The sequence below is a fragment of the Osmerus eperlanus genome, chromosome 27, assembly GCF_963692335.1.
Source record: "Osmerus eperlanus chromosome 27, fOsmEpe2.1, whole genome shotgun sequence".
Classification (NCBI taxonomy): Eukaryota; Metazoa; Chordata; class Actinopteri; order Osmeriformes; family Osmeridae; genus Osmerus; species Osmerus eperlanus.
Window position 1 is genome coordinate 7096328 of NC_085044.1, and position 25475 is coordinate 7121802.

Genomic DNA, 25475 nt, shown 5'->3' on the forward strand with positions numbered 1-25475 from the left:
AGGCCATGGATCCTGTCAATGGTGCGGGGGGCAGAGACCAGGGAAGGGAGGAGAAGGTCGGCCAGGTCCACACAGTCACCTGGCGGAGGCAGGAGCAGGCAGGGCGCCGACAGGAATGGCAGCATCCGGAGCGAAGGAAGGCACAGGGCATGGTTAGAGGGGCACAGCCTGGAGGGGGCAGGGCCAGACCGGAGCAAGCAGGGGCAGGGACAGGGCAGGAAGGTTGGCGAGGGCAGGAGCCGGAGCCAGGGCAGGAGACTGGGCAATGGGGGGGGGGCAAGGCAAGAGGCAGGCGCGGACCAGTGCCCGACAGCGGGGGAGGCGGGGCGGGGCGGGAGGAGGCGTGACGGCCCCCGGAGTCCCCGAAGCAGAGGCAGAAGAGCCAAGCTTTCGGATCCAACCGGGAAAACCGGATCCCCCGAGCCCGAAGGAGGCGCTGCAGGCCGGCAACGGTCTAGTCGGTCTGCAACGCTGGGAGAAGGTTGGAGGTGTGGGGTGGGCGGGGTGCGGTGCCGCAGGAGATGGAGATGGAGAGCAAGAGCAACACGAAGAGCCGGAGGAGGAAGGGAAGCGGGGTCGACCGTCGGAGCCGAGGCCAGGGAGACCGAGGAGAGGGTGAGGAGGAGAAGTCGGGGCCGGCTCGGCCAGGCGCCAAGCCCGGGAGCAAGCCCGAGCAGTATGCATTTTTATATAAAATATACAGAAATATCAGTTGTAAAAATAGGTGCGTTCGACATGACCTGACTTCATGCAGCGCTGCAGCCGGCTGCAGGTGGCTGACTTGAAACAGTGAATTCTGGTTAGACTTTTTGTCCGACTTGAGACGGCGCCGAGGCTAGGTCACTGTGACGTAGCCATCAAAGTACCGTGAGATCGATTTGAGAACTGCCGGCTGTGTAGCCGAGTGCATTTTCTCAAGAGCAACTGCACGGGTTCAAACGACGACACAGCTATTTCATGATTGGCCAGACTCACACACGACAACTTTGACTCGTGTTTTGTAAATATTCTGACACCTTCAGTTTCGCCAACGCTCAAATCCTGACCAAACAGTTTAATTGAATTAAAAAATTGTTGAAGAAAGGGTTTTAATCCGCCTCTTCACTAACGGAAAGACTAAGTTTAATTATAAATAAAGTAAAGTAAGCAAACAGCGCTTGATCGGCCATGACTGACGTCAACGCAGCAAACCACGAGAAGCTGGAATGTCCGACTTTACAGAGCCGTTTTCAACTCCTCCCCGACTGCAAGCGGCTACTCTCGCCGGTCGTTTCATGCAGCCGCAGTCCATGTCGAACACACCTTATATGTCTATGGTTAGCCTAGCTATCTCCCAGAAGTTAACGAGCTGCTAAACTAATGTTCTGCTAGAGGTAGTCACGCGAGTTTTCGTGACGTTAGTGACGTAAGTAGCGTCATTGACTGTGACTAGCAAGTTAGCCACCGTTAGCTTCACTTTTCGCCACAAAAACTTAATTTCTACTTAAACCGTACAACGGAACGTAAATTAAAATACTTTTGACACCTAGGTTGTCTATGTAGTCCAAATATTGACGAAGGCTTAGGGGTGCGAAAATAAACAATAATAATATTTATGAGAGAGAACAAAGGTTGTGCCCTTGCCGAAGGCAAAGCACACCCAATTATTACGTTTTTTGTGTCACTTGATAAAAGAGCTGTAGGTTGAATTAGATACATTTTTTTAATCCAATTTAATCCATAAAAAAAATCCATGTTGATGTAAATTAACTCCAACGGGTCACAACATCTAGAATGGCCTTAGTGGGCAACGCTCTTTGCGGAACGCCTCTGCAAACAGAATTAACGGAGCCTGCCTACTCCGGCCCACGTGATATTCATACATTTTTTATATCCAAAATGCAATTCTTGGTATCAACAATTAGAATTCTTGATATCAACAATTAGAATTATTGATATCCAAGGGACTGCCAAGTTGAAGCAAATTCCTGCATATCAACATCTCTCTCCGCTCTGATTACAGCAAAGTTATCTTTCTCATCATCACAGTATACTTCAAACCTTGTAGTACATTCTACTCTCAAAATATGGGCACAATTTAGACAACACTAAAACTTCTTGACTTTTCTATGTGTAGCCCTATTTCCAATAACCACCTCTTTCCTGCAGCGAGATTGGATCATACCTTTACACAGTGGCACAGAGTTGGTCTTATTAGATCTTATAGATGGTCTTTTTGGCAGCTTTAATGATCTTACTAAAACATTTAAACTACAATGGTCAGATTTACTTAGATATTTCCAGTTTTGTCACTTTATCCAAAAAGTGAGTTCAACCTTTCCAGCAAATTCAGAGTTGGACGATATCTTACAAACTCCTATGCAGCGTAAAGGCCACATTTAAAATATATCCAACACAATCTTTTCTTTTCAAAAGGTGTCGTTAGATCAAATCAGAAGTGATTGGGCTGAAGAACTCTGGATGGAGATATCTGACGCAGCCTGGGACTGTGCTCAGAGTAGAGTTAATGGCACATCCTCATGTGCCCGCCTCAACCTGATGCAGTTTAAGTCTTTCACCCAACTTATTACACCAAATCAAAACTGTCCAAAATATAACCAGACATTGATGACAGGTGTGACCGCTGTAATTCTACTTCAGCAGACATGGCTCATATGTTTTGGACTTGTCCAAAGTTAAGAGACTTCTGGTCAACTGTTTGCAGAACTTTAAATGAAGCATTTGACACAAATGTATGGAAGCAAATCGTGACCAAAATTAAACGTAGAACAAGTCATAGAGAGTTTGGCTGCATACTCTGCCGTCACAGATTTACACATTAATGAGGTTGCCATAGTTTGAGGCTGTGGAGCCTCAAATGGGACGAGGACAACCAACCATCAACATCCCGTTCGAGTCCATTGAAAGCTATTTATTAAATGGTTTAAAAATAAAGGAAATAGCGGAGCTGTTCGGCGAAGGCCACCGCCCCCTACCAAACAAATGGGTAGCTCGGTCAGCAGGGAGCTGAAGAAGAGCAGCTACTGATGTCACTCTGCTGCGCCGCTCAGATTGCTTTTTTGTTTTCGAATTATGGGCAGTACTTTGCGGGCAGACCACGAAAACAAAAAAGCAATGTCCGCTCTGTTTTCTTTTTGATTATGGCATAACATGTGCAGTCTTGAAGAAGAAAATGCAAATGCAAATAGAATGATTGATTACTAATTTCATTTATGAGTCCAATAATGCAGCCACATTCTTAAAATGAAAAAGCATTTCTGCAAATGCATTTTAATTTTCAAATTTTACATTTCAAATTGAATTTTGGTATCTATTTGCTGGGGCATATTGTGAAAATTAAATCTCAAATGTGTATTTCTTTTTCATTTTAATTAAGTGAAATATTGAGCACTCTTGAAGAAGAAAATTAAAATGCAAATAGGATGATTGATTACTAATGTCATTTATGAGTCAAATAATGCAGCCACATTCTTAAAATGAAAAAGCATTTCTGGAAATGCATTTTAATTTTAGTCACGATTTGCTTCCATACAAATGTGAGGCCGAATGCAAAAATTGTAATTTTTGGTGTAGGCCTATTAGTAAGTGAGGTCTTAACGACCTGATGCTATTCCTGAAATTAGAAAAGAATAAGTATTCCTCCAGAGGATCAACTGACACATTCCATAAAATATGGGATCTGTTGTTATTGTACTTTGAGAGACTTACCACTCTCCCCCCAGACAATATAAGGCCCTAACCAGTGGCAGTTCTAGACAAATGTTACTGGGGTGGCCAAGGTGGGGCCAGTGTTTAAATCAGAGGGGCACATTAAAAAACGGAAACAAATTATATTTAAATATTTAATACTATAATTTAGTTTTACATTAAAATCATAGAAACGTTCATTTTTTACATTAAGAGTTTCAATTGAAACAATGATGTAGGGCCATCAAAAATTAGAAACTCAAATACAGTAGGACAATGCTGCAAAAGGTGGAGATGGACCCCTGAAGAAAAAATAATAATAATTGTATTATTCAGTCAGCTCAGGGGGGCCATAGGGGGGGCCAGGGAAATGTTTACAGGGGCACTGTCCCCTGTAGGCCCCCATGTAGAACCGCCACTTCCCCTAACAGCTTTGCCCAGTATGCACAGCTGTGTTATCTGATGCCTGATGTGAGCTTTACGCAGAGTGGGAACTGCTCCCTCTCACAACATCATCCTCCTCCTCCTCCTTTTTTTTTTTTTTGCCTTGTCAGCATTGGCAGTATGTGGGTGGGATGGGATTGGTTCTCAAATAAGAAAACACAAATCAAGACACTGTATGACAAGACACTAAATGAATGGATCTGTATTGTCTTATCTTTCTTGAATAAAAACATAGTTAAAAAAAAAAGAATTATTGAAATCCAAAATGCAATTGTATATCAAAAATTTGAATTGTTGATCTGTGTTAAAATGGCTTGACAAACATGCGACTATTAGCCTAAATATGATTGGTGACTTCAACTGGCTGTGGCCTCTAAAAAGTTTCTGTGTCAGTAGAGGGGATAGTTTCTGTGTCAGTAGAGGGGATAGTGTCTGTGTCAGTAGAGGGGATAGCTTCTGTGTCAGTAGAGGGGATAGCTTCTGTGTCAGTAGAGGGGATAGCTTCTGTGTCAGTAGAGGGGATAGCTTCTGTGTCAGTAGAGGGGATAGCTTCTGTGTCAGTAGAGGGGATAGTTTCTGTGTCAGTAGAGGGGATAGGTTCTGTGTCAGTAAAGGGGATAGTTTTTGTGTCAGTAGAGGGGATAGTTTCTGTGTCAGTAGAGGGGATAGGTTCTGTGTCAGTAAAGGGGATAGTTTTTGTGTCAGTAGAGGGGATAGTTTCTGTGTCAGTAGAGGGGATAGGTTCTGTGTCAGTAAAGGGGATAGTTTTTGTGTCAGTAGAGGGGATAGTTTCTGTGTCAGTAGAGGTGATAGCTTCCGTGTCAGTAGAAGGGATAGTTTCTGTGTCAGTAGAGGGGATTGTTTCTGTGTCAGTAGATGGTGACTGTAACTTGGGATAGCCTAGTTTCATGATGTCAGTGTTTGTTGCACACAAGGTGTGGCTTCACACCGTACCTTGTTAAACAGGTAACATACTGCTCAGTTGAGTAACAGTGGAGGAATGAATGCTGACTGGTACTTGACAGAAGGACAGGATTTTTCCCATGGATACACAAGCAAACTGTACACACGCACACACAAACCTGTTCTGTTACATCTGTCAGCGTTTTGTCTTTAGTTTGTACTGATGGGCTGTATGTTTTTCATCCTTTAACAAGCCTCTCAATGCATACCATTATGCAACAGGGATACACGGCTGATGTTAATTGTATTCTTTAATAAAACAGGAACATGAGTTTGTCCCCTGAAGATTCGTTGATTTATCTCTGTTACAACCCTTTTGAGTTATTTGACATTTCTAAATGATAAGAAGACCTTTTTAGTATTTCTATCAAGTGAGGAATGAAGCAAACAGTTTATAAGACTTGTTTGATGACACGCGTTTGCCTTGACTTTCAGGACTGTACAAGAAATCGGGCAAGTTAGTGTTCCTGGGCTTGGACAATGCGGGCAAGACGATGTTACTGCACATGCTCAAAGATGACAGATTGGGACAGCACGTTCCAACTTTACATCCAAGTAACTTGATGCTGGTTCAGGGGAATCCCAGATCTGCCCGGCAACAGTGGCCTGGTACTACCAGAAACCCTGCCTCTTGATCTTGGCATTTCAGCTGTGAGTGAAAGAGCAGAACATGCTCCTCAGCGGCCGGTGTTGTGATGGTGACGTTGTGATGGTGACGTTGTGATTCTCTTCCCTGTTTTAGTGTTGGAGGAGCTGACGATCGCCGGCATGACTTTCACCACTTTTGACCTTGGAGGTCATGCACAAGGTGTGTGTGTGAGGGGGGGGGGGGGGGGGTTTGTGTGTGTGTGTGTGTGAGACACGTAATGTAGTATTTATGTAAAGCAGTGGCGGTTTGTTGTTCTAATAGTGAGTGGGAGACTGGAGGCGGCTTATAATAAAGGTCAACATCCCTCTCATCACATACAGTAACTGTGTGTATGTGTGTGTGTGTTTGCAGCTCGCAGTGTGGAAAAACTACCTCCCAGCCATCAATGGCATTGTGTTCCTCGTGGATTGTGCAGACCTCCCCAGATTGATGGAGTCCAAAACAGAACTTGACGTAAGAATCCTAACTGTCTAGTCCTCGTCGAAACATCCCAGTGAGGTCAAATGATGGGGGCAGCTTTTTGTAGGCTTTATCAAAAAATCTTTATTTACAAAGGAAAGAGGATTTGAGGGTTTTGGGAAGCAGGGCTCGTTTGGTTTGGTCTGGTCTGGTCTTTCATTTCTAACAAACCCCTGACTCCCTCCACTTGTTCCCTCCCCTCATTTCCTTCCCTCGTCCCCTCAGGCACTAATGACAGACGAGACTATTGGAAACGTGCCTATCCTGATCCTGGGCAACAAGATTGACAGACCAGAAGCCATCAGTGAGGAGAAGCTTAGGGAGCTGTTTGGCTTGTATGGACGGACAACGGGCAAGGTGAGGACACACACACGCTCCACACACACAGACACACTCCACACACACACATGCTCTACACACGCTCCACACACACGGATGGGGCTTGTGAGCTCTACACACAGTGTCTTGTGTTTCGGTGTTCTGCATCCATCCACACTGACAGCTGTGTTTTTCCATCGGTGCGCGTTTGTTTTGGACTCCAGGGCAGCACTCCCATGAAGGAGCTGAACACGAGGCCTCTGGAGGTGTTCATGTGCAGCGTGAAGATGAAGCAGGGCTACGGAGAGGGCTTCCGCTGGCTCTCCCAGTACATCGACTAAACCGCAGCCCAGTCAGACCTGCCATGTGGGGGGTCCACCCAGGCCTGGTGCCCCCCCCCCTCCTCCCACCCCATGTTTGGTTATAAAAGTTGCTATCAGAAAAAAGAAAAAACGGCGATGGGTCTATCCATTCCCAGACACGGCATTCCTTTCAGGGGAGAAGATTAGAGTCCTGGAGTTAGAAGAGCGTGGACAGAAACACCTGCTCGAATACTTTGAGGTGCTTCCACCCCCCCTCTCCTCATCAGATATACGAGCCCATACGGTTCGGAAAAGCATTTGATATCAGATCGATATTTTCTCTCCCGAGGAGGAGGATGGGAAGGGTGCATTTGAGAGTATTGGAACGGGGCCATCGCAGGCCTAGGAAACCTTCAAGAAAGGGACCATGTATGAAATGTACACGTCCATCGTACATGGATTTTCAATAAGCGGTTTCCTTCAATCAATGTGCATTATAAGAAACTATTATGCATGCCTTGTTCTTTGAGTTTTTTAACGACCATATACAGAAAGTACAAAACAAGGGAGCAGATGCCAAATTTAACAATAAAAAATAAATGTTAAGGATTATGACATAACATATTGTCTCTAATCTGTTGTAGTTTTTCTTATTATTCTTAAGAAACATAACGGAATGGCGCATTAATAAAGTTTTTTTCTGTTCTGTCCTTCTGTCTCACTTCTCTGGTATTCCATTAACTGTTCCTAATAGGAGAGACTCTTACTGTTGTTTGCATCATAAATTGTAATAAATGTTTGCAACAAATAACAGGCTTAATGAGAGTCCATCAGAAATTGTGTGTCTCAGTCACTCACGCGCGCGTTGTCCAAGTGTACACACCCGTTACCGTAGAAACCGTACGCGTGTTAGTAGGCTACTCATATCAATTGAGATGAACTTAAGTCAATACACGGGCTCTTGTTCTGTTTGATACAAAAACAATGTTGAGGATTTATATGAGCAGATAATGCATGCTACCTCTGAGTTATTGAGATAGGCAGTAAATAGAGACAGGAAATGTAGGGGGGGAGAGAGAAACAGCCTAGGCTGGATTTGAACTCTTGCCCCTGCAACTCTGCAGGCTGTTACAACTAGATAGTTAAATGTCCAATTTAAATGTTGAGTGGAGCTTGTTATGATCACTGGTAGCTCAGTGGTTAAGGATGTGGGCTACTTTGTGAGGGGTTTTGTGTTCGAATCTGGCTGAAGGGTGTTCTTTTAACTACATTTTTGCTCTTCGACTTCTAAATAAAACTGATAAAAGGTACATGTCTTTATAGACTGTGTTGATCCTTTTCTGGTGGGACAGGGGATCTGGACAGTGCACTGCTGTTACAGGGCCTCTACACTCTGTGCTGGATTTGAACCCAGGTCATTGTGGTTTGGGCCCTTTGTTCTCAAACCACTACACATACTTGGAAATAACATTTATATTACTTAACTGATGTCAGTCAAATGAATTATCAATAAGTTTGAGCAGGATTTGAACCAGGGTACTGTGTTTGGCATCAGACTTGATGGTACACATGCTTACCCACTGAGCCACAGAGGGTTCCTGCTAAGTTACATTATACAAGTCAGTGTAATTGCCCTTATGACACTACTAAATGCCTAAGGACAATGTACGTTTTGCAATGTACGTACGACAATGTACACTGCCTTATAAGCATACTTACAAAACAAGTGAAAGTTTGCTGAAGGATTTCTAAGAACTCGTTCACGAAACAAAGTGACGATAAGTACACTTTTCTTTAATAGACGTATTTATTTCTGCAACACATTTACATTTATTCATTTAGCAGACGCTTTTATCCAAAGCGACTTCCAAGAGAGTGCTTTACAAAAGTGCATAGGTCACTGATCATAACACCGAGATAGCCCCAAACATTGCGGGTAGCCAAAACATGAAGCATACATTGGGAAAAAAATAAAATAAATAAGTGCCAAAGGGAAGAACCATACGAGCACATAGTTAAACAAGTTACAATTAAACAACATGAACCTCAAAAAAGTGCAATAGTGTAAAAATATTTCACAGCAAGTACAAGAATTTTAAATCAGTTACAGCTAAACCAACACAGTTAAATATCAAACAGAAATGTACAGCTTACCGTCTTTGACAGCTCTATTCGGAGGCGCCAAAGACTTCAAAGGCTTAAACGGTAAATTCAACAATTTGTCCATGATTGTCCATCCAGCATCTGCATCACTGAATGTCAAACTTCGTATTAATTTGCCTTCTATCCTTGACGGCCTGTTTGTCTAGTCTGCCTTACTTTTTGTCCTTTATCTGGGAGGCTTGTGTGTCTAGGCCACTGTGTCACCAACAAACACCCAGCATGTCTTCTATCATCTTGTATAAAACATCTTTTTTTTCCTAATTTAGTCAGTAAGACACTATTTAGTTGATCACATTCAGTGGAACTGAGATCAAAGACAGGATTGTTGTTTGTCAACTATCAAAACAAAACAAACATTCAACACACCAATATTTACAAACACTCTGGGATATCAATTACAACTGTATACAGTTCAATCTTCAATGACATCTATGTGAGCACAGTGTGTGAGAGTATGTGTGGGCTATTCTACCTGACACAGGGACACTGAGGATTCTAATCCAAACTTGAACCCAGGATAGAGTGGCTCAGTGAATGTGCTGTGGAATGTGTGCAGGTGGGTCAGTGTGTCAGAGGAGACTGTGTAGAAGGACAGAGTGCCGGCTGGCCAGTCCAGATACACTCCTACTCTGTGGGATCTGGAGGGTGGGACAGGTATGTCAGTGCTCTTCTTATTGTGCCTGGCAGAGTAACTGTTATCACGACAGAACAGACTCCAGGACTTGTTATTGTATCCAAGCTTACAGTCATCACTCCATCCTCTCCTGCTGATTCCTTTATGTGTCACTGCTATATAAACCCCTCCTCCTCCACTCCACTCTGCCTCCCAGTAACAGCGCCCAGACAGACCCTCTCTACACAACGCCTGGTCCCAGTAGTCAAATCTCTCTGGGTGATCAGGATACGGCTGCTGCTCTCTCGTCCTTGTCACCTTTCTCTTCACCTCAGACAGAGAGAGGTTTCTATGTGCTGTGTTTGGGTCCATTGTGAGCTCACAGGCATCTGATGGGGGAGACCAAGACACAATATATTACAGATCATCATCATTCACATTAGTCTCTGCATATCTCTCTCTCTCTCTCTCTCTCTCTCTCTCTCTCTCTCTCTCTCTCTCTCTCTCTCTCTCTCTCTCTCTCTCTCTCTCTCTCTCTCTCTCTCTCTCTCTCTCTCTCCCTCCCTCCCTCCCTCCCTCCCTCCCTCCCTCCCTCCATCCAGAGGGGGGAATAGAGGGGTGGAGAGGAGAGGGCAGGAGAGGAACAGGAAGGAGGAGAGGAGCAGAGAAGGAAAGAAAGAGGGGAGGGAGGGGAATAGGGTATTGTCCCTTGTATGACCTTGTGTACTAGAACCAAGTAGCAGTCAATACTCACATTTCCTACGGTCAGGTTTGATCCTACACTCTCCACCATGATCCACACTGTAGGGATAAGCAGAGGATTGATGAGGATGATGAAATGCCACTTCACCTGTTGATAAGTGACTTTGCAACTGACTTTCTAAGTAAACATGTTGTTACTGTCACGGCCACAGCCGTGCCCCCCTGTTGTTTTTTGTTTTGCCCTGTCCTAGTGTTTCCCTGTCATTGTCTTCACCTGTCTTGTTAGCTTCATTGTGTCCACCTGTGTGTCGTTTGGTTCTGTGTATTTAGATTTCTGTTTTGTGTCCAGTCTTTGTCTTGTCCTTATTACCCATGTCCGTGTGAGTACCCTATCTGTTTCCCGTTTTTGGATAATAAACCCCTTCGTTCTACAATGCCTCGCATCTCTCCTGCGTTTGGGTCCTACCCCACCTCATACCGTGACAGTTTCTATCTCATCATCAGAGGTGTATTCCATAAAGCAGGTTTTACAAACTCTGAGCCTAACCCTGAACTCTGACTTGATGAACCCTGAGATGGGAAGCTCAGAGTTATCGGTTCCAGAACAGCTGATCTGAGTTAGTTCAAATTCTAACTACACAGCTACACTGTTCTCTCCCCATGTGCATTGTTTTGATATGCTTGTGTGGAATTATGAGTTTGACATGTACATTGAAATGGTAAGAAAAAAAAGTGATGAGAAAAAAGAATGAATGGTAAATCAACTGGCACATTCTTCTCCTTTTTAACAGAGCATGACTGGGCATTACGAGAAGGAGGGTCCATCAACCTCCACAGCACAGATTAACAGTGAGATGTTCAGTAAATGCCAGGTTAGTTCTGCATGGAAAACTGAAGAATTTCATGTCATCCGTATGTGTTATATGGCTTCAACAACAATCAGGTTGATGAGGAAAGGACACCCCATGTCTGACAGTTGCTTCAGGCTCAGCATGAGGGAGGGGAGAGGGAGAAACTCATGGTTTGTTAAAGAAAAGCTGCCAGCAAGCAGGTGAGGTTCACAGCCAGTTACCGTGGTAACATACCCAGTTTTCAGTGTTTCCAATACATTGATTCATTTGTGGCGGGCCGCCACAATAAAAAATTGATCGCCACAAATTAATTACATTTTGTGTTTTCATTGTTTAACATGGCAAAAAAAAAATTGTAGAGCTGCGCGCAGCACATTCATTTAATCAGCCCCTTCTTGCCCCGCTGGCGTTCTCTCTCTCTTTCCCGTCTGTGAATAGCCCCCTCTCTCCGTGCACACTCTGAATCAATGCGCGGGACGAACAGCTTTTCCCCTCAGAGAAGACGACAGGAGAATCAATCCAGAGTTTACGATCAGTTAGGCCCAATCCCAATGTCCACCCCCACAGACTCACAGACTTTGAGGCACATTCTCATCTGTCTGTGAGGGCTAAGGGCTGTCCCACTGTCAGATAATCAAGTGTGTGAGGGGTCTTTCACAGACATTTTACACACCCTTAAGTCAGCATTTTTGCAGACTTGCCCACAATTCACAGCGTAGTGATGTGAAACATGAGGGTTACCAGGGGATGCCCGGAAGAGAGAAAAAGATCCCGGCTAACCCTCCTCATAAGACAAGAAAGACAAAGAACAGTAAACAAACAAGCATGGAAGGAGCAACCAACTCTGACGTAAACATAGTTAGAAATAGAAGTTAACATCAGTAAGTTTAAACCCAAAGCTCACTGATGGTTCATATAGCCAGAACTGTGTGTAGGTTGTCCTTTGATGATCAATTCTAAATATGCTTTCATCAGATTTGATCCAACATTACTATTTTACAGATAATACTGCAAATTGCTGTCCCATTCCAATTTATAGCATTTTGAGCCCTTGTAGCCTCTTGCAGACTTACAGACTGTCAGACTTACTTGACGGTAAGTGATCACTTACTAGGTGCAAGTAAATAGCAAGTAAATCTGTGAGGGTTCAGGGCTTAGGGATTAGGGGGGAAATTGGGATTTAGTATCAGAATTCTCTGCACAAATTTGTCCAAAACAAATTCCTTCAAGTAAATATAATAATATTCGTAGTCAAAGACATTCGGCAAATATAACAGTATGAGTCCAACGTAATGTTTATATTACATAAAGCTCAAACTATTTTGCGCTCAAATTAATGGAAAAATCTCCCTAGCTACACTCACTTCAAACTGACACTAGGACCTAGGTTTGAGCTAAGGACCTAGGTTTGAGCTAAGCCCCTAATTTTACAATGGCTGGTTTTAGTTACCTCTCTTTCTGAAACAAAAAACCCAGAGTTTCCCTCATCTTAGGGTTAAAAAACCTCAGTTTTCACAAAACCCGCTTTCTGTAATAGAACCCTGGAAATACAATAATGATTGTAGCTACAGTCATAGTTGCACCATATTGTAGATTGTAATAAACATGCAGTTTGTATGAAATGCAATTAGATATTCAGTGTTACAACATTACATAAAGAGGTATATAAAAAACAAACATCTCCTTACTTGAGTTTCTCCAGTCTGCAGTGAGGATCCTCCAGTCCAGCAGAGAGCAGCTTCAATCCTTTTTCTCCTGGATGATTGTAGCTCAGGTCCAGTTCCCTCAGATGGAAGGGGTTGGACCTCAGAGCTGCGGCCAGAGAAGCACAGCCTTCCTCTGTGACCAGACAGCCTGACAGCCTGTAAAAAGAGGATAAATATTGTGACAGAATCCATCTGGGCCTCCAGAGTGAGTCAGCACAGAGGGGTTCATTTGGCAGGTGCTGTCATAGCTGCACCTCCCTCATTAGACAGAGTGACCCTTTCCCCCAGTTCAGGAAGGTTTGGATTGTGTTCAGTTTGGTGGTAGTAGTTCTATGGAACCTCAGGACCAGAAGCCTGTTCCATAAAGCCCACAAAAAAAATTATGAATAAAGTCCCAAACCTGATTTGAATGAACATAACAAATGTGTCATGGTTGTAGCGGTTCCATAAAAGCCAATTCTATATCACGTAATCCGACGAATTCAAGCCAGGTTCAAGTAGACAAGGTAATTGCGGGTGCACCCTATTCAGGGCTCGACATTAAGGCTTGTCCGCTTGTCCGGGACAAGTGGATTTTTTTGTAGGGCAAGTGGAAGAGAAATGCCCCACTGGACAAGTTAAAACTCAAACAAAATAAAATGTCATGTTACCTCACGTTATGTGCCACTCATTCTCAGTCTATTTTAGCAATTTTATTTTACCGAATTCTGCATTAGCAAAACACAAAAAAGTGGCTTTATCCCAAGATCTCTACAGACCGTGCAGCTAATTTAATACTCCACGCTTATTACTTGAAAGAGGAATTAGTTACACTATTACACTATCAGGGCTGTTACACTATCAGGGCTTGGAAATACTGTAACTTGCTAAAGTAGGCACATTGCTAGTAGAACATAACATTTCATAATAATTTCAGTAAATCAAGCAGTCTGAACCTGAGCTTCCCATTCCATTGTGAGGCCAGTCACAATAACAGCAGCACACTGCTCCCTCTAGTGGCTAAAATGAACAATGGCGTCTGTATAAACAAGTACTTTATTCATCCAGAGTCTGTAGAATTCATCATCTTATAAACTTACACACTTATTAGAATTAAGAGGGAGCAAATCACTTACCCTCACTATAGGAAATGTGATATTTATTCATTCTTAATTAAATAATTTAAACATAATAAATGAATGAATACAGACTTCAGAGTCTCCAGTTTGCAGAGTGGATCCTCCAGTACAGCAGAGAGCAGCTTCATGCCTGAATCCCTCAGGTCACTGTTGCTTAGATCCAGATATCTCAGAAGGGAGGGGTTTGACTTCAGAGCTGAAGCCAGAGAAGCACAGCCTTCCTCTGTGAGGTGACAGTCTGACAACCTGTAGAAGGATCATTACAGGATTACAAACAGCACTAACCTGAAACAGGTCTTACGGTCACTATGCAACTTTAGCAATTTATAACAACTTTGGTCAATGTCTTTAGAATTAGAAATAATAAGGCATGTTCATTACATTCAGACTAACTTTGTTTAAACTGTTGCCATTAGCTGAACATTGGAGATGTCTGAACCTGAGCTTCCCATCCCATTGTGAGGCCAGTCACAATAACAGCAGCACACTGCTCCCTCTAGTGGCTAATATGAACAATGGCGGCTGTATAAACAAGTACTTTATTCATCCAGAGAGTCTGTAGAGTTAATCATCTTATAAACGTACACACTTATTAGAATTAAGAGGGAGAAAATCACCTATATCATTATAGGAAATGTGATGTTTATTCATTCTTAATTAAATAATTTTAACATAATAAATGAATGAATCCAGACCTCAGTGTCTCCAGTTTGCAGAGTGGATCCTCCAGTACAGCAGAGAGCAGCTTCATGCCTGAATCCCTCAGGTCACTGTTGCTTAGATCCAGATCTCTCAGAAGGGAGGGGTTTGACTTCAGAGCTGAAGCCAGAGAAGCACAGCCTTCCTCTGTGATGTGACAGTCTGACAACCTGTAGAAGGATCATTACAGGATTACAAACAGCACTAACCTGAAACAGGTCTTATGGTCACTATGGAACTTAACAATTTATAACAACTTCTGGCATTATCTTTAGAATGATAAATAATAAGGCATGTTCATTACATTCAGACTAACTTTGTTTAAACTGTTGCCATTAGCTGAACATTGGAGATGTCTGAACCTGAGCTTCCCATCCCATTGTGAGGCCAGTCACAATAACAGCAGCACACTGCTCCCTCTAGTGGCTAAAATGAACAATGACGGCTGTATAAACAAGTACTTTATTCATCCAGAGAGTCTGTGGAGTTCATCATCTTATAAACGTACACACTTATTAGAATTAAGAGTGAGCAAATCACCTAATCTCACTATAGGAAATGTGATGTTTATTCATTCTTAATTAAATAATTTTAACATAATAAATGAATGAATACAGACTTCAGAGTCTCCAGTTTGCAGAGTGGATCCTCCAGTACAGCAGAGAGCAGCTTCATGCCTGAATCCCTCAGGTCACTGTTGCTCAGATCCAGATCTCTCAGAAGGGAGGGGTTTGACTTCAGAGCTGAAGCCAGAGAAGCACAGCCTTCCTCTGTGAGGTGAAGGGCTGGCAACCTGTAGAAGGATCATTACAGGATTACAAACAGCACTAACCTGAAACAGGTCTTATGGTCACTATGGAACTTGAGCTATTTATAACAACTTCTGGCATTATCTTTAGAATTATAAATAATAAGGCATGTTTATTACTTTCAGACTAACTTTGTTTAAACTGTTGCCATTATCTCAACATACACTGCTCCCTCTAGTGGCTAAAATGAACAATGACGGCTGTATAAACAAGTACTTTATTCATCCAGAGTCTGTAGAGTTCATCATCAAACTTGCACAATTATTAGAATTAAGAGGGAGCAAATCATGTTATCTTATCACAGGAAATGTGATGTTTGTTCAATCTTAATTAAATAATTTAAACATAATAAATGAAATATAGCTGCAAGCAGCAATGGCGGATTCCTCCTTCAAAATGGCAAAATGTTGTATAATTGACATAATAGATAGTTACACAGGAATTAAGCAGAAGACTTGAAATTGTATTTCTGTCAGAATAAAAAAAAAAGTTTATACCTTTGCCTGTATTAGAACCCACCACCCTTTACACATCAGCACTGCATCTCATCCTACTAAGCCATTTGCAGACTTACACATTTGATTGTTTAGTTTTAGTATCAGGAAATAAGACATTTCTCCAATGGCAAGCATTGTAAGATTTGGTTAAAGTTCAAACAGCTGTAATTTAGTCCTATTTGAATATGGGACATGAAATGGGACAACGGGATGACTGGGTTGCTGCTGTAAAGAATAGCTTACTCGTAGTGCTTTAAAAAGGTAGTTTGGGGTGCCATAACTTGTCATGGAAGGGAATTTCAAATAATGCCTAGCATCAGTGGAGATTTGTCCAGGCTTAGGTTACTGAAATGAATTTGTGCAACAGGCAAGGGATCCACCTGAACAATCAATATACTTCATTAAAGCTAACTCGGTTGTGAATCTGACACTACCATGCATAGACTCCAAATATCTAGCTACTGTGGTAAACCTGTCTTGTTTTGCAGTGGTTTACACAGTCTCACTAAACAGATGATCGGAGTGTTGTTATGGGCTCAAATAAACACTCATTGCTATGTTTTACAACCAGAGGATTGACCGGAAGACTAGAAACCGTTCTGTCCAAAAAAAAAAAAAATTGCCTTTGACTGGTTTTGAACCTACAACCCTACATTTACCAGCACAACATCTCATCCAAATGAGACATTCCCAGATCTGGACTTCAAGTTCAGTAACTGGATAATAAAATAAAGCAAGCATTGTCAGATTTGGTAAATTCTGATAAATTAAAAGCCTGCTAAATTACAATAATAATACCAACAATTACAATAGGGTTCCTCCTGACAGAGGAATCCTAATAATAATAATACCAACAATTACAATAGGGTTCCTCCTGACGGAGGAATCCTAATAAGAAGAATACTAACAAAAACAATAGGTTCCCTCCTACCGGAGGAACCCTAATAATAATAATAATAATAATAATAATAAAACTAACAAAAACAATAGGTTCCCTCCTACCGGAGGAACCCTAATAATAATAATAATAAAACTAACAAAAATAATAGGTTTCCTCCTACCGGAGGAATCCTACTGAATACAGACCTCAGAGTCTCCAGTTTGCAGTTTGGATTCTCCAGTGCAGCAGAGAGCAGCTTCACTTCTCGATCCTGCAGGCCAGTGTCTCTCAGGTCCAGCTCTCTCAGATGGGAGGGGTTAGAGGTGAGGGCTGAGAACACCACTTCCCATGATGCATCAGTGAGTTTACATCTAGAGAGTCTGTTGTTACATAATAACCATGAAACAACTGCATGTAATTCACAAAGACATGTTTAACATACGAAATGTGTGTAAAGTGTTTGTACATTTGACTAAATGTGTATAGTTGACATGTAAATGGCATGTTTACATCACTACTTACACAGCTTTTCTGCAGATCTTCACAGCTGGGAGCAGCCTCCTGCACCCCTCCTCTGATGTGTTGTACTTCTGCAGGTCAAACTCCTCCAGAACCTCCTCTGACATCTGCAGCATGTAGGCCAGTGCTGAGCAGTGGGTTACAGACAGGGCCTTGGATGATTTCTTCTCCTTCAAGTATGCTTGGACCTCCTGCTGTACTGAATGGTCTTTCATCTCTATCAAGCAGTGGAAGAGATTGAGGCACCTCTCTGGGGGGATGTCCTCCGTCTGCATCTCCTTGAGGGATCTGATTGTCTTCTGCAGGCTCTCTGGACTCCTCTGGGTCTGAGTCAGCAGGCCTCCTAACAGCTTCTGATTGGACTCCAGTGAGAGGCCATGGAGGAAGCGGACGAAGAGGTCCAGGTGTCCATTCTTACTCTTCAAAGCTTTGTATACTGCCCCCTTCAGCAGGTCTTCCAAAGATAGATTCTTCCCTCGTAGGAACGGCCTCAGTGCGAATGGCCTCAGTGCTTCCATGTTGTTGGTTGCGTAACAATGTAACATGTAGACTGCTGAGAGAAACTCCTGAACGCTGAGGTGCACAAAGCAGTACACCATCCTCTGAAAAAGCACTGACTCTTCTTTGAAGATGGCCGTGCACACTCCAGAGTACACCGATGTTTCTTGGACATGGAGGCCGCACTCTTCCAGGTCTTCCTGGTAGAACAGCAGGTTGCCTTTCTCCAGATGTTCAAACGCCAGCTTCCCCAGCTTCAGGAGAACTTCCTGGTCGGACCTCAAGAGCTCCTCTTCATCTGTTCCGTTTCCTTCTTGATACTTCTGGTTCTTCATCTTGGTCTGAATGAGCAGGAAGTGTGTGTACATCTCAGTCAGGGTCTGGGGCATCTCTCCTGTGCTATCTGTTCTCAACATGTGCTCCAGGACTGTCACACACATGCTCGAGAAGACTGGAATGTGGCACATGATGTAGAGGGTCCTTGATGTCTTGATGTGTGAGATGATTCTCCTGGCCAGGCTCTCATCACTGCATCTCTTCATGATGTACTCCTCCTTCTGAGCGTCATTAAACCCTTGTACCTCTGTCACCAGGTGAACACACTCAGAAGGGATCTGATTGGCTGCTGCAGGTCGAGTGGTTATCCAGATGAGAGCAGAGGGAAGCAGGTTTCCTTTGATCAGGTTGGTCAGCAGCACATCCACTGAGGTGGACTCAGTGACATCACACCAGCTCTGGTTTCTTCTGAAGTCTAGAGGGAGTCGGCTCTCATCCAGACCATCAAAGATGAACATGGCTTTAGGGACAGTGAGGATCTCTCCATCCTCCATGTCAAGTTCTGGGTGGAAATCTCTCAGCAGTTGAAGGAGACTGTACTGGACATCTTTGATCAGATTCAGCTCCCGGAAAGGAAGCACAAACATCACATCCACCTCATGATTTGCCTTCCCTTCAGCCCAGTCTAGGAGGAACTTCTGCACAGAGACGGTTTTTCCGATGCCAGCGATGCCCTTCGTCAGCACAGTTCTGACGAGTCTCTCTTGGCCAGGTAGGAGCTGGAAGATGTCATTGCAGTTGATGGGCGTGTCGTGTGTGATTCGTATCCTGGATGCTGTCTCAAGCTGCCAGACCTCATGTTCATTATTAACCCCTTCACTGTCTCCCTCTGTGATGTACAGCTCAGTGTAGATACTGGTGAGGAGGATGGCATTCTCTGACGTCATGATGCCTTCAATCACATGTTCAAACCTCCTGTTCATATTGGCTTTATGAATCCCTAACATTCTTTGGAGTCCACTTACAACTATGGAAGAACAAGGAGTTCATTTTCTTTATATTAATACCAACACTCATGACAAAGTACTGAAATGACCAGAGAAAGATTTAAACAATGTTGCGTAAAGATGAAGTGAAGCTCTTACTGGTGTCAGTGTTTCTTTGAATGTCCTGTTGTCCAGGTGGCTGCAGACTGCAGAGACATGAACCCATATGAACACCAGTCTCTCACACACACAGACACAAATACACAGCACACCTGAGCTGGTTTAACTGAAGGCTTCCACTAGGAGGAGACGTCTGTGTTCTAAGCTCACATTCAGGTTAGTTAGAGATGGTGTTTGTGTCTACAGGAGAGTATGTCTTCAGGAGCAGGGTTGGAGTGTAAACCTACATGAGGGTATCTCTCAATAGCAGGGTTGAAATATAAACCTACAGGATGGTATCTCTCTAGGAGCATGGTTGGAATATAAACCTACAGGATGGTATCTCTCCAGGTTCAAGGTTGTGATAAACTCTTTTCTCAAGTAATGCGATGGAGTCGATCAAGTCAAGAAAGATTGAATTGCTTGCAGCATGCAGCAAGGAGACAAGTCTATGGTGATAGAAAGTTGTCTGCAGTCTGAGGAACTGTCAGTCTCCTTTTATCCTAAAGTTGTTGTGTGTGTGCGTGTGTGTGCGCGTGTGTGTGCGTGAGTGTGCGTGTGTGTGTGCGTGAGTGTGTGTGTGCGTCTTGGAGTGGAAAACTACATCTCCAGTTTGGAATGGAAAGTTACAATATAGAGTTTGACCCTGGTTCCAACAATATGGAGTTTGACATCTGTTTAGCTTACTTGCTAAGTAAACAATCTTTACATGCTGAATAAAGGTAACGGTCAGCATGTTTAAGTAATGGTCAGCCTGTTTAAGTAATGGTTAGCATGTTTAAGTAATGGTCAGCATGTCTAACTTCATTTGGGGAGTTCCTTCTTTCTGCACTCTAACATATGTTGTACATAACACGGACATAAAAATATTTTGTAACACACACACAGACAGAGCATTTCAAAGCTGCCATCTCCCTCCACAAATAATATTTGCCTTTCTGTAAAAAGTTACCAGAAATATTTTTATAATTGTGAACATGGTTGCAGCAGACTTTAGTTCCTACCCTGACTCAGTGGTAAGATCTCCTTCTCTGAAGTTGATATGACGTGGCATAGACCTGTCACTCTTCATGGACACACAGCTGGGTACAGGTGAGGCTGTTCTCTGATGCTTGATCCTGTAAACACATACAGCAGCTATAGTGTAAATATGTAGCTAATCAAACCCAACCATGAATCCATAGGCATAATGATTAAAATAGCTGACATGTTCCAATAGGAATTCACAAGTACAAATATTTGAGATGGTTGAATACAGCTGGATAATGTGATAAACCTCACATTGTTGTTTTATATATACGTATTTATGTCAAGACACTCAAATACTGAATTAACCATTTACTGTAATAGACATTGGGTTGTCATTTGCTGTGTGGTTCTATCGAATGGGAAACTCCCATCATAGGACAACTAATCTGTAGATAAATTGACTTTTTGGTTCATGACTACTCAATACTTAAACATATACACTCATGACTACTTCACTATTGTATAATTGAACACTCAAGTCGCCTAGTTGAGGAGGGTGTTGGTGGGGTTAAGACATGTTATACATCTATAACCATATTTTTTACTAGGCAAACATTCTTCAAACATTCTTCAAAACAAAACTTTAAGAATGGATTTGGCACAGAACTTTCTTATACATAAAGGAAAATATATCCAGAAACATTTTGATAATTGTGAACATGGCTGCAGCAGACTTTAGTTCCTACCCTGACTCAGTGGTAAGATCTCCTTCTCTGAAGTCGATTGAGCGAGGCATAGACCTGTCACTCTTCATGGACACACAGCTGGGTACAGGTGAGGCTGTTCTCTGATGCTTGATCCTGTAAACACATACAGCAGCTATAGTGTAAATATGTAGCTAATCAAACCCAACCATGAATCCATAGGCATAATGATTAAAATAGCTGACATGTTCCAATAGGAATTCACAAGTACAAATATTTGAGATGGTTGAATACAGCTGGATAATGTGATAAACCTCACATTGTTGTTTTATATATACGTATTTATGTCAAGACACTCAAATACTGAATTAACCATTTACTGTAATAGACATTGGGTTGTCATTTGCTGTGTGGTTCTATCGAATGGGAAACTCCCATCATAGGACAACTAATCTGTAGATAAATTGACTTTTTGGTTCATGACTACTCAATACTTAAACATATACACTCATGACTACTTCACTATTGTATAATTGAACACTCAAGTCGCCTAGTTGAGGAGGGTGTTGGTGGGGTTAAGACATGTTATACATCTATAACCATATTTTTTACTAGGCAAACATTCTTCAAACATTCTTCAAAACAAAACTTTAAGAATGGATTTGGCACAGAACTTTCTTACACATAAAGGAAAATATATCCAGAAACATTTTGATAATTGTGAACATGGCTGCAGCAGACTTTAGTTCCTACCCTGACTCAGTGGTAAGATCTCCTTCTCTGAAGTCGATTGAGCGAGGCATAGACCTGTCACTCTTCATGGACACACAGCTGGGTACAGGTGAGGCTGTTCTCTGATGCTTGATCCTGTAAACACATACAGCAGCTATAGTGTAAATATGTAGCTAATCAAACCCAACCATGAATCCATAGGCATAATGATTAAAATAGCTGACATGTTCCAATAGGAATTCACAAGTACAAATATTTGAGATGGTTGAATACAGCTGGATAATGTGATAAACCTCACATTGTTGTTTTATATATACGTATTTATGTCAAGACACTCAAATACTGAATTAACCATTTACTGTAATAGACATTGGGTTGTCATTTGCTGTGTGGTTCTATCGAATGGGAAACTCCCATCATAGGACAACTAATCTGTAGATAAATTGACTTTTTGGTTCATGACTACTCAATACTTAAACATATACACTCATGACTACTTCACTATTGTATAATTGAACACTCAAGTCGCCTAGTTGAGGAGGGTGTTGGTGGGGTTAAGACATGTTATACATCTATAACCATATTTTTTACTAGGCAAACATTCTTCAAACATTCTTCAAAACAAAACTTTAAGAATGGATTTGGCACAGAACTTTCTTACACATAAAGGAAAATATATCCAGAAACATTTTGATAATTGTGAACATGGCTGCAGCAGACTTTAGTTCCTACCCTGACTCAGTGGTAAGATCTCCTTCTCTGAAGTCGATTGAGCGAGGCATAGACCTGTCACTCTTCATGGACTCACAGCTGGGTACAGGTGAGGCTGGTCTCTGATGCTTGATCCTGTAAACACATACAGGAGCTATAGAGTAAATATGTAGCTAATCAAACCCAACCATGAATCCATAGGCATAATGATTAAAATAGCTGACATGTTCCAATAGGAATTCACAAGTACAAATATTTGAGACGGTTGAATACAGCTAGATAATGTGATAAACCTCACATTGTTGTTTTATATATACGTATTTATGTCAAGACACTCACATACTGAATTAACCATTTACTGTAATAGACATTGGGTTGTCATTGACTGTGTGGTTCTATCAAAGGGGAAACTCCCATCATAGGACAACTATGTAGATAAATTGACTTTTTGGTTCATGACTACTCAATACTTAAACATATACACTCATGACTACTTCACTATTGTATAATTGAACACTCAAGTCGCCTAGCTAGTTGAGGAGGGTGTTGGTGGGGTTAAGACATGTTATACATCTATAACCATATTTTTACTAGGCAAACATTCTTCAAAACAAAACTATAAGAATGGATTTGTTTACAACAATATAAATAAAAGCATGACAAATTAAAGAGAATATTGGATAAAGGGTGGTTCAATCAGTAGAACAGTTAGGTTAATATACTCATTACATATTTACTTTTCAAATATTTGGATTTAAAGTCTACTCTATTGTCTCGCATTTGGAACAACTTTTTCAATAATCATGGTAGAGTAGGTATGAGTTAAAAACTTCCTTTTATAACATGTTTGCCTTGTAAATGGTCTAATTAATTTGCATTGTTATTAAAAATCTATTTAATTTAACTCAACTTTCACCATTCTTGCTCTGATGTAACCTTTACTGTATAACTGCAGTTCCAGGATATTTGGTTAATGTAAATACACTGTTCAGTTAACCACTCTTCTTTTAAATCTTAGGGAATAATTTTGTTTGTTTAGCCAATATTAAACCCCCTACATGGTTTATCTTCCTGCAATTCACTTTGTCACAAACAGTAACAAAAGACACATTTCGTCTCTCCTTTTGACTCGTACCTTTTGACTGTGTCTTCAGTCTCCCCAGAGAGACTCATTTTAGAGGCAGGGCCCCCTTCCTCTATCTCCCCAGAGAGACTCATTTTAGAGGCAGGGCCCCCTTCCTCTATCTCCCCAGACAGACTCATTTAGAGGCAGTAGTTCTCCTCAAGGGCAGCACCAGGAGAGTCACAGTTCAGCCAGACCTGTAGAAGTGTGAACAAACAACACCAGTGTTACCTTAAGGAAGGAGCAGCTTGAAACTAGTTAGTAATTAATTTTGGAGACTGTGGCTTGGCCTTCGTGATTATATAAATATTCCTGATTGATTCTCTTTGGCACGGGGAAAGGGGGAGTCTAATGAAAATAAAATATATTGTTTTAAGTGTTTAAGTGGATTGCGAACTACAACAATGTTCAATGGATGGAGCTATACAGCCACAGATGTCTAGCGAGGGACAAGGCTTAGAGCTCCGTTCATGGTGCTTATTTAAGAACACCAGAATCATCAACTCTGTTATTAAGCCTTAATCTAGGATCAGTATAGGATTTCAATTTAGACCAAGGCCTTGCTGAGTGTCGTTTTACACATAAGAGCAGAGGGAATTCAGGTCATTTTCTGACTTTCTGTAATGTTATGCCACCTGCTGGCAGAGAGGAATATCTACAGTGTTAAATAAACATTGACGTGAACCCTCATCCTTGTATATATCTTCTCCCAAGTCCCAGACACTCAAGTCCTCTGAAGTGGACATGGTCTGGATCTAGTAACTTAACAATCACACTGACTTTTGTATTAATTTATTTTGACCCCTGGGCTTGGGCCTGAACTAACGTGAACGACCACAGGAATATTGTCATTCTAGTTACTGTCAGCAAATAAAGCTATAGGTGCACAAATATAACAAAAAAGAAAGGTATATTCTGAGTTCCTAAACTGACAAAACAATATTACGGCCATATTTTGCGTTTTTCAACACGGGTTGCACAACTCTAAAACGCGCTTTGAGGTTAACGTTGAAAAAGTTATTGCATTTGGTGTGACTAAATGCGGAACATGAAAACAATTCTGATTGATTAGGATTCTTGAAAACAAAGAAGGGAAGAAGCCCACATTCGGTGTTTTTTCGGTAAGAGACATGTTTTATGTATTGTGTATTTTACCCAGATGTATAACAGGAATTTCAGTCTGGCCTTATGATTTAAATTAAACAATGCAAATATTCGTTCTTCTGATCATGAATGTAGGCTACATAATATTCGTATATTTACTGAGTTACTTTATGGCTACTTCCTTGTTCGTGACCTCCCTCCAAGTGTATCGTCCATTACACCGAACATAGTGCAGGTGTAATTGACACCTTTCAGAAAACTCTTGATTCATTATACCAACCAATAATTATCACAATTATCTAACACATGGTATATGTATCTCTCTCTCTCTCTCCCTCTCCCCCTCTCTCTCTCTCTCTCTCTCTCTCTCTCTCTCTCTCTGTTACGTCAATATTATATTCTGGGAGATTATTCCAAATTACTTACTTAAAAGACGGCCTTTAAACTCTTTCTGTCGACGCAAAACGGATCCCAAAAAACATTTTACTTTCGTTTTGAAAACAGTCCTACGTCTTTTATTTCAGCCCACACCCACACAGCCAGGTAACACAGGGAGGAGCAGAAAGCTGCCAGCAAGACACTAGAGACAAACACAAGGGAGAAACATCAGTAGGCTACTGATGTTACTGCAATGTTAACTGAATTTAACGAGTTTTAGGTATTCCAACTCAGGTTTCAACAAGAACGAAAATGTATTAAATGATGTATCATTTAATACATTTTCGTTCATACATCTCCGACATCATTGTGACAGGTACCGTTTCTTGTTGAAACCTGAGTTGGAATACCTAAAACTCGTTAAATTCAGTTAACATTGCAGTAAATGAAGTAAAT

General features: G+C 41.8%; 2 protein-coding genes across 7 annotated transcripts; one reads left to right on the top strand and one right to left on the bottom strand.

Annotated features, from left to right (window-relative positions):
* The first annotated feature begins 265 nt into the window (after positions 1-265).
* On the top strand, positions 266-6921 carry LOC134013571 (GTP-binding protein SAR1b-like). Its single transcript, XM_062453071.1, has 6 exons — positions 266-488; positions 5530-5649; positions 5837-5904; positions 6095-6196; positions 6428-6559; positions 6745-6921. The coding sequence occupies exons 1-6, from the start codon at positions 266-268 to the stop codon at positions 6859-6861; spliced, it is 762 nt and encodes a 253-aa protein (XP_062309055.1). The 3' UTR covers positions 6862-6921.
* Positions 6922-9227: 2306 nt separating this feature from the next.
* LOC134014091 (NACHT, LRR and PYD domains-containing protein 12-like) lies at positions 9228-25167 on the bottom strand. Of its 6 annotated transcripts, XM_062453967.1 has the most exons (15): positions 25068-25167; positions 23550-23734; positions 22436-22549; positions 21725-21838; positions 21014-21127; positions 20303-20416; positions 19299-19345; positions 17383-19180; positions 17067-17240; positions 15294-15467; positions 14671-14844; positions 14048-14221; positions 12840-13013; positions 10353-10399; positions 9228-9987 (listed from the first exon to the last, which is right to left on the bottom strand). In XM_062453967.1, the coding sequence occupies exons 2-15, from the start codon at positions 23675-23677 to the stop codon at positions 9449-9451; spliced, it is 3885 nt and encodes a 1294-aa protein (XP_062309951.1). In that variant the 5' UTR covers positions 23678-23734; positions 25068-25167; the 3' UTR covers positions 9228-9448. The 6 variants fall into 6 exon arrangements, with proteins under 6 accessions (XP_062309951.1, XP_062309952.1, XP_062309953.1 ...); XM_062453968.1 differs by lacking the exon at positions 15294-15467; XM_062453969.1 differs by lacking the exon at positions 14048-14221.
* Between the last annotated feature and the right edge of the window lie 308 nt (positions 25168-25475).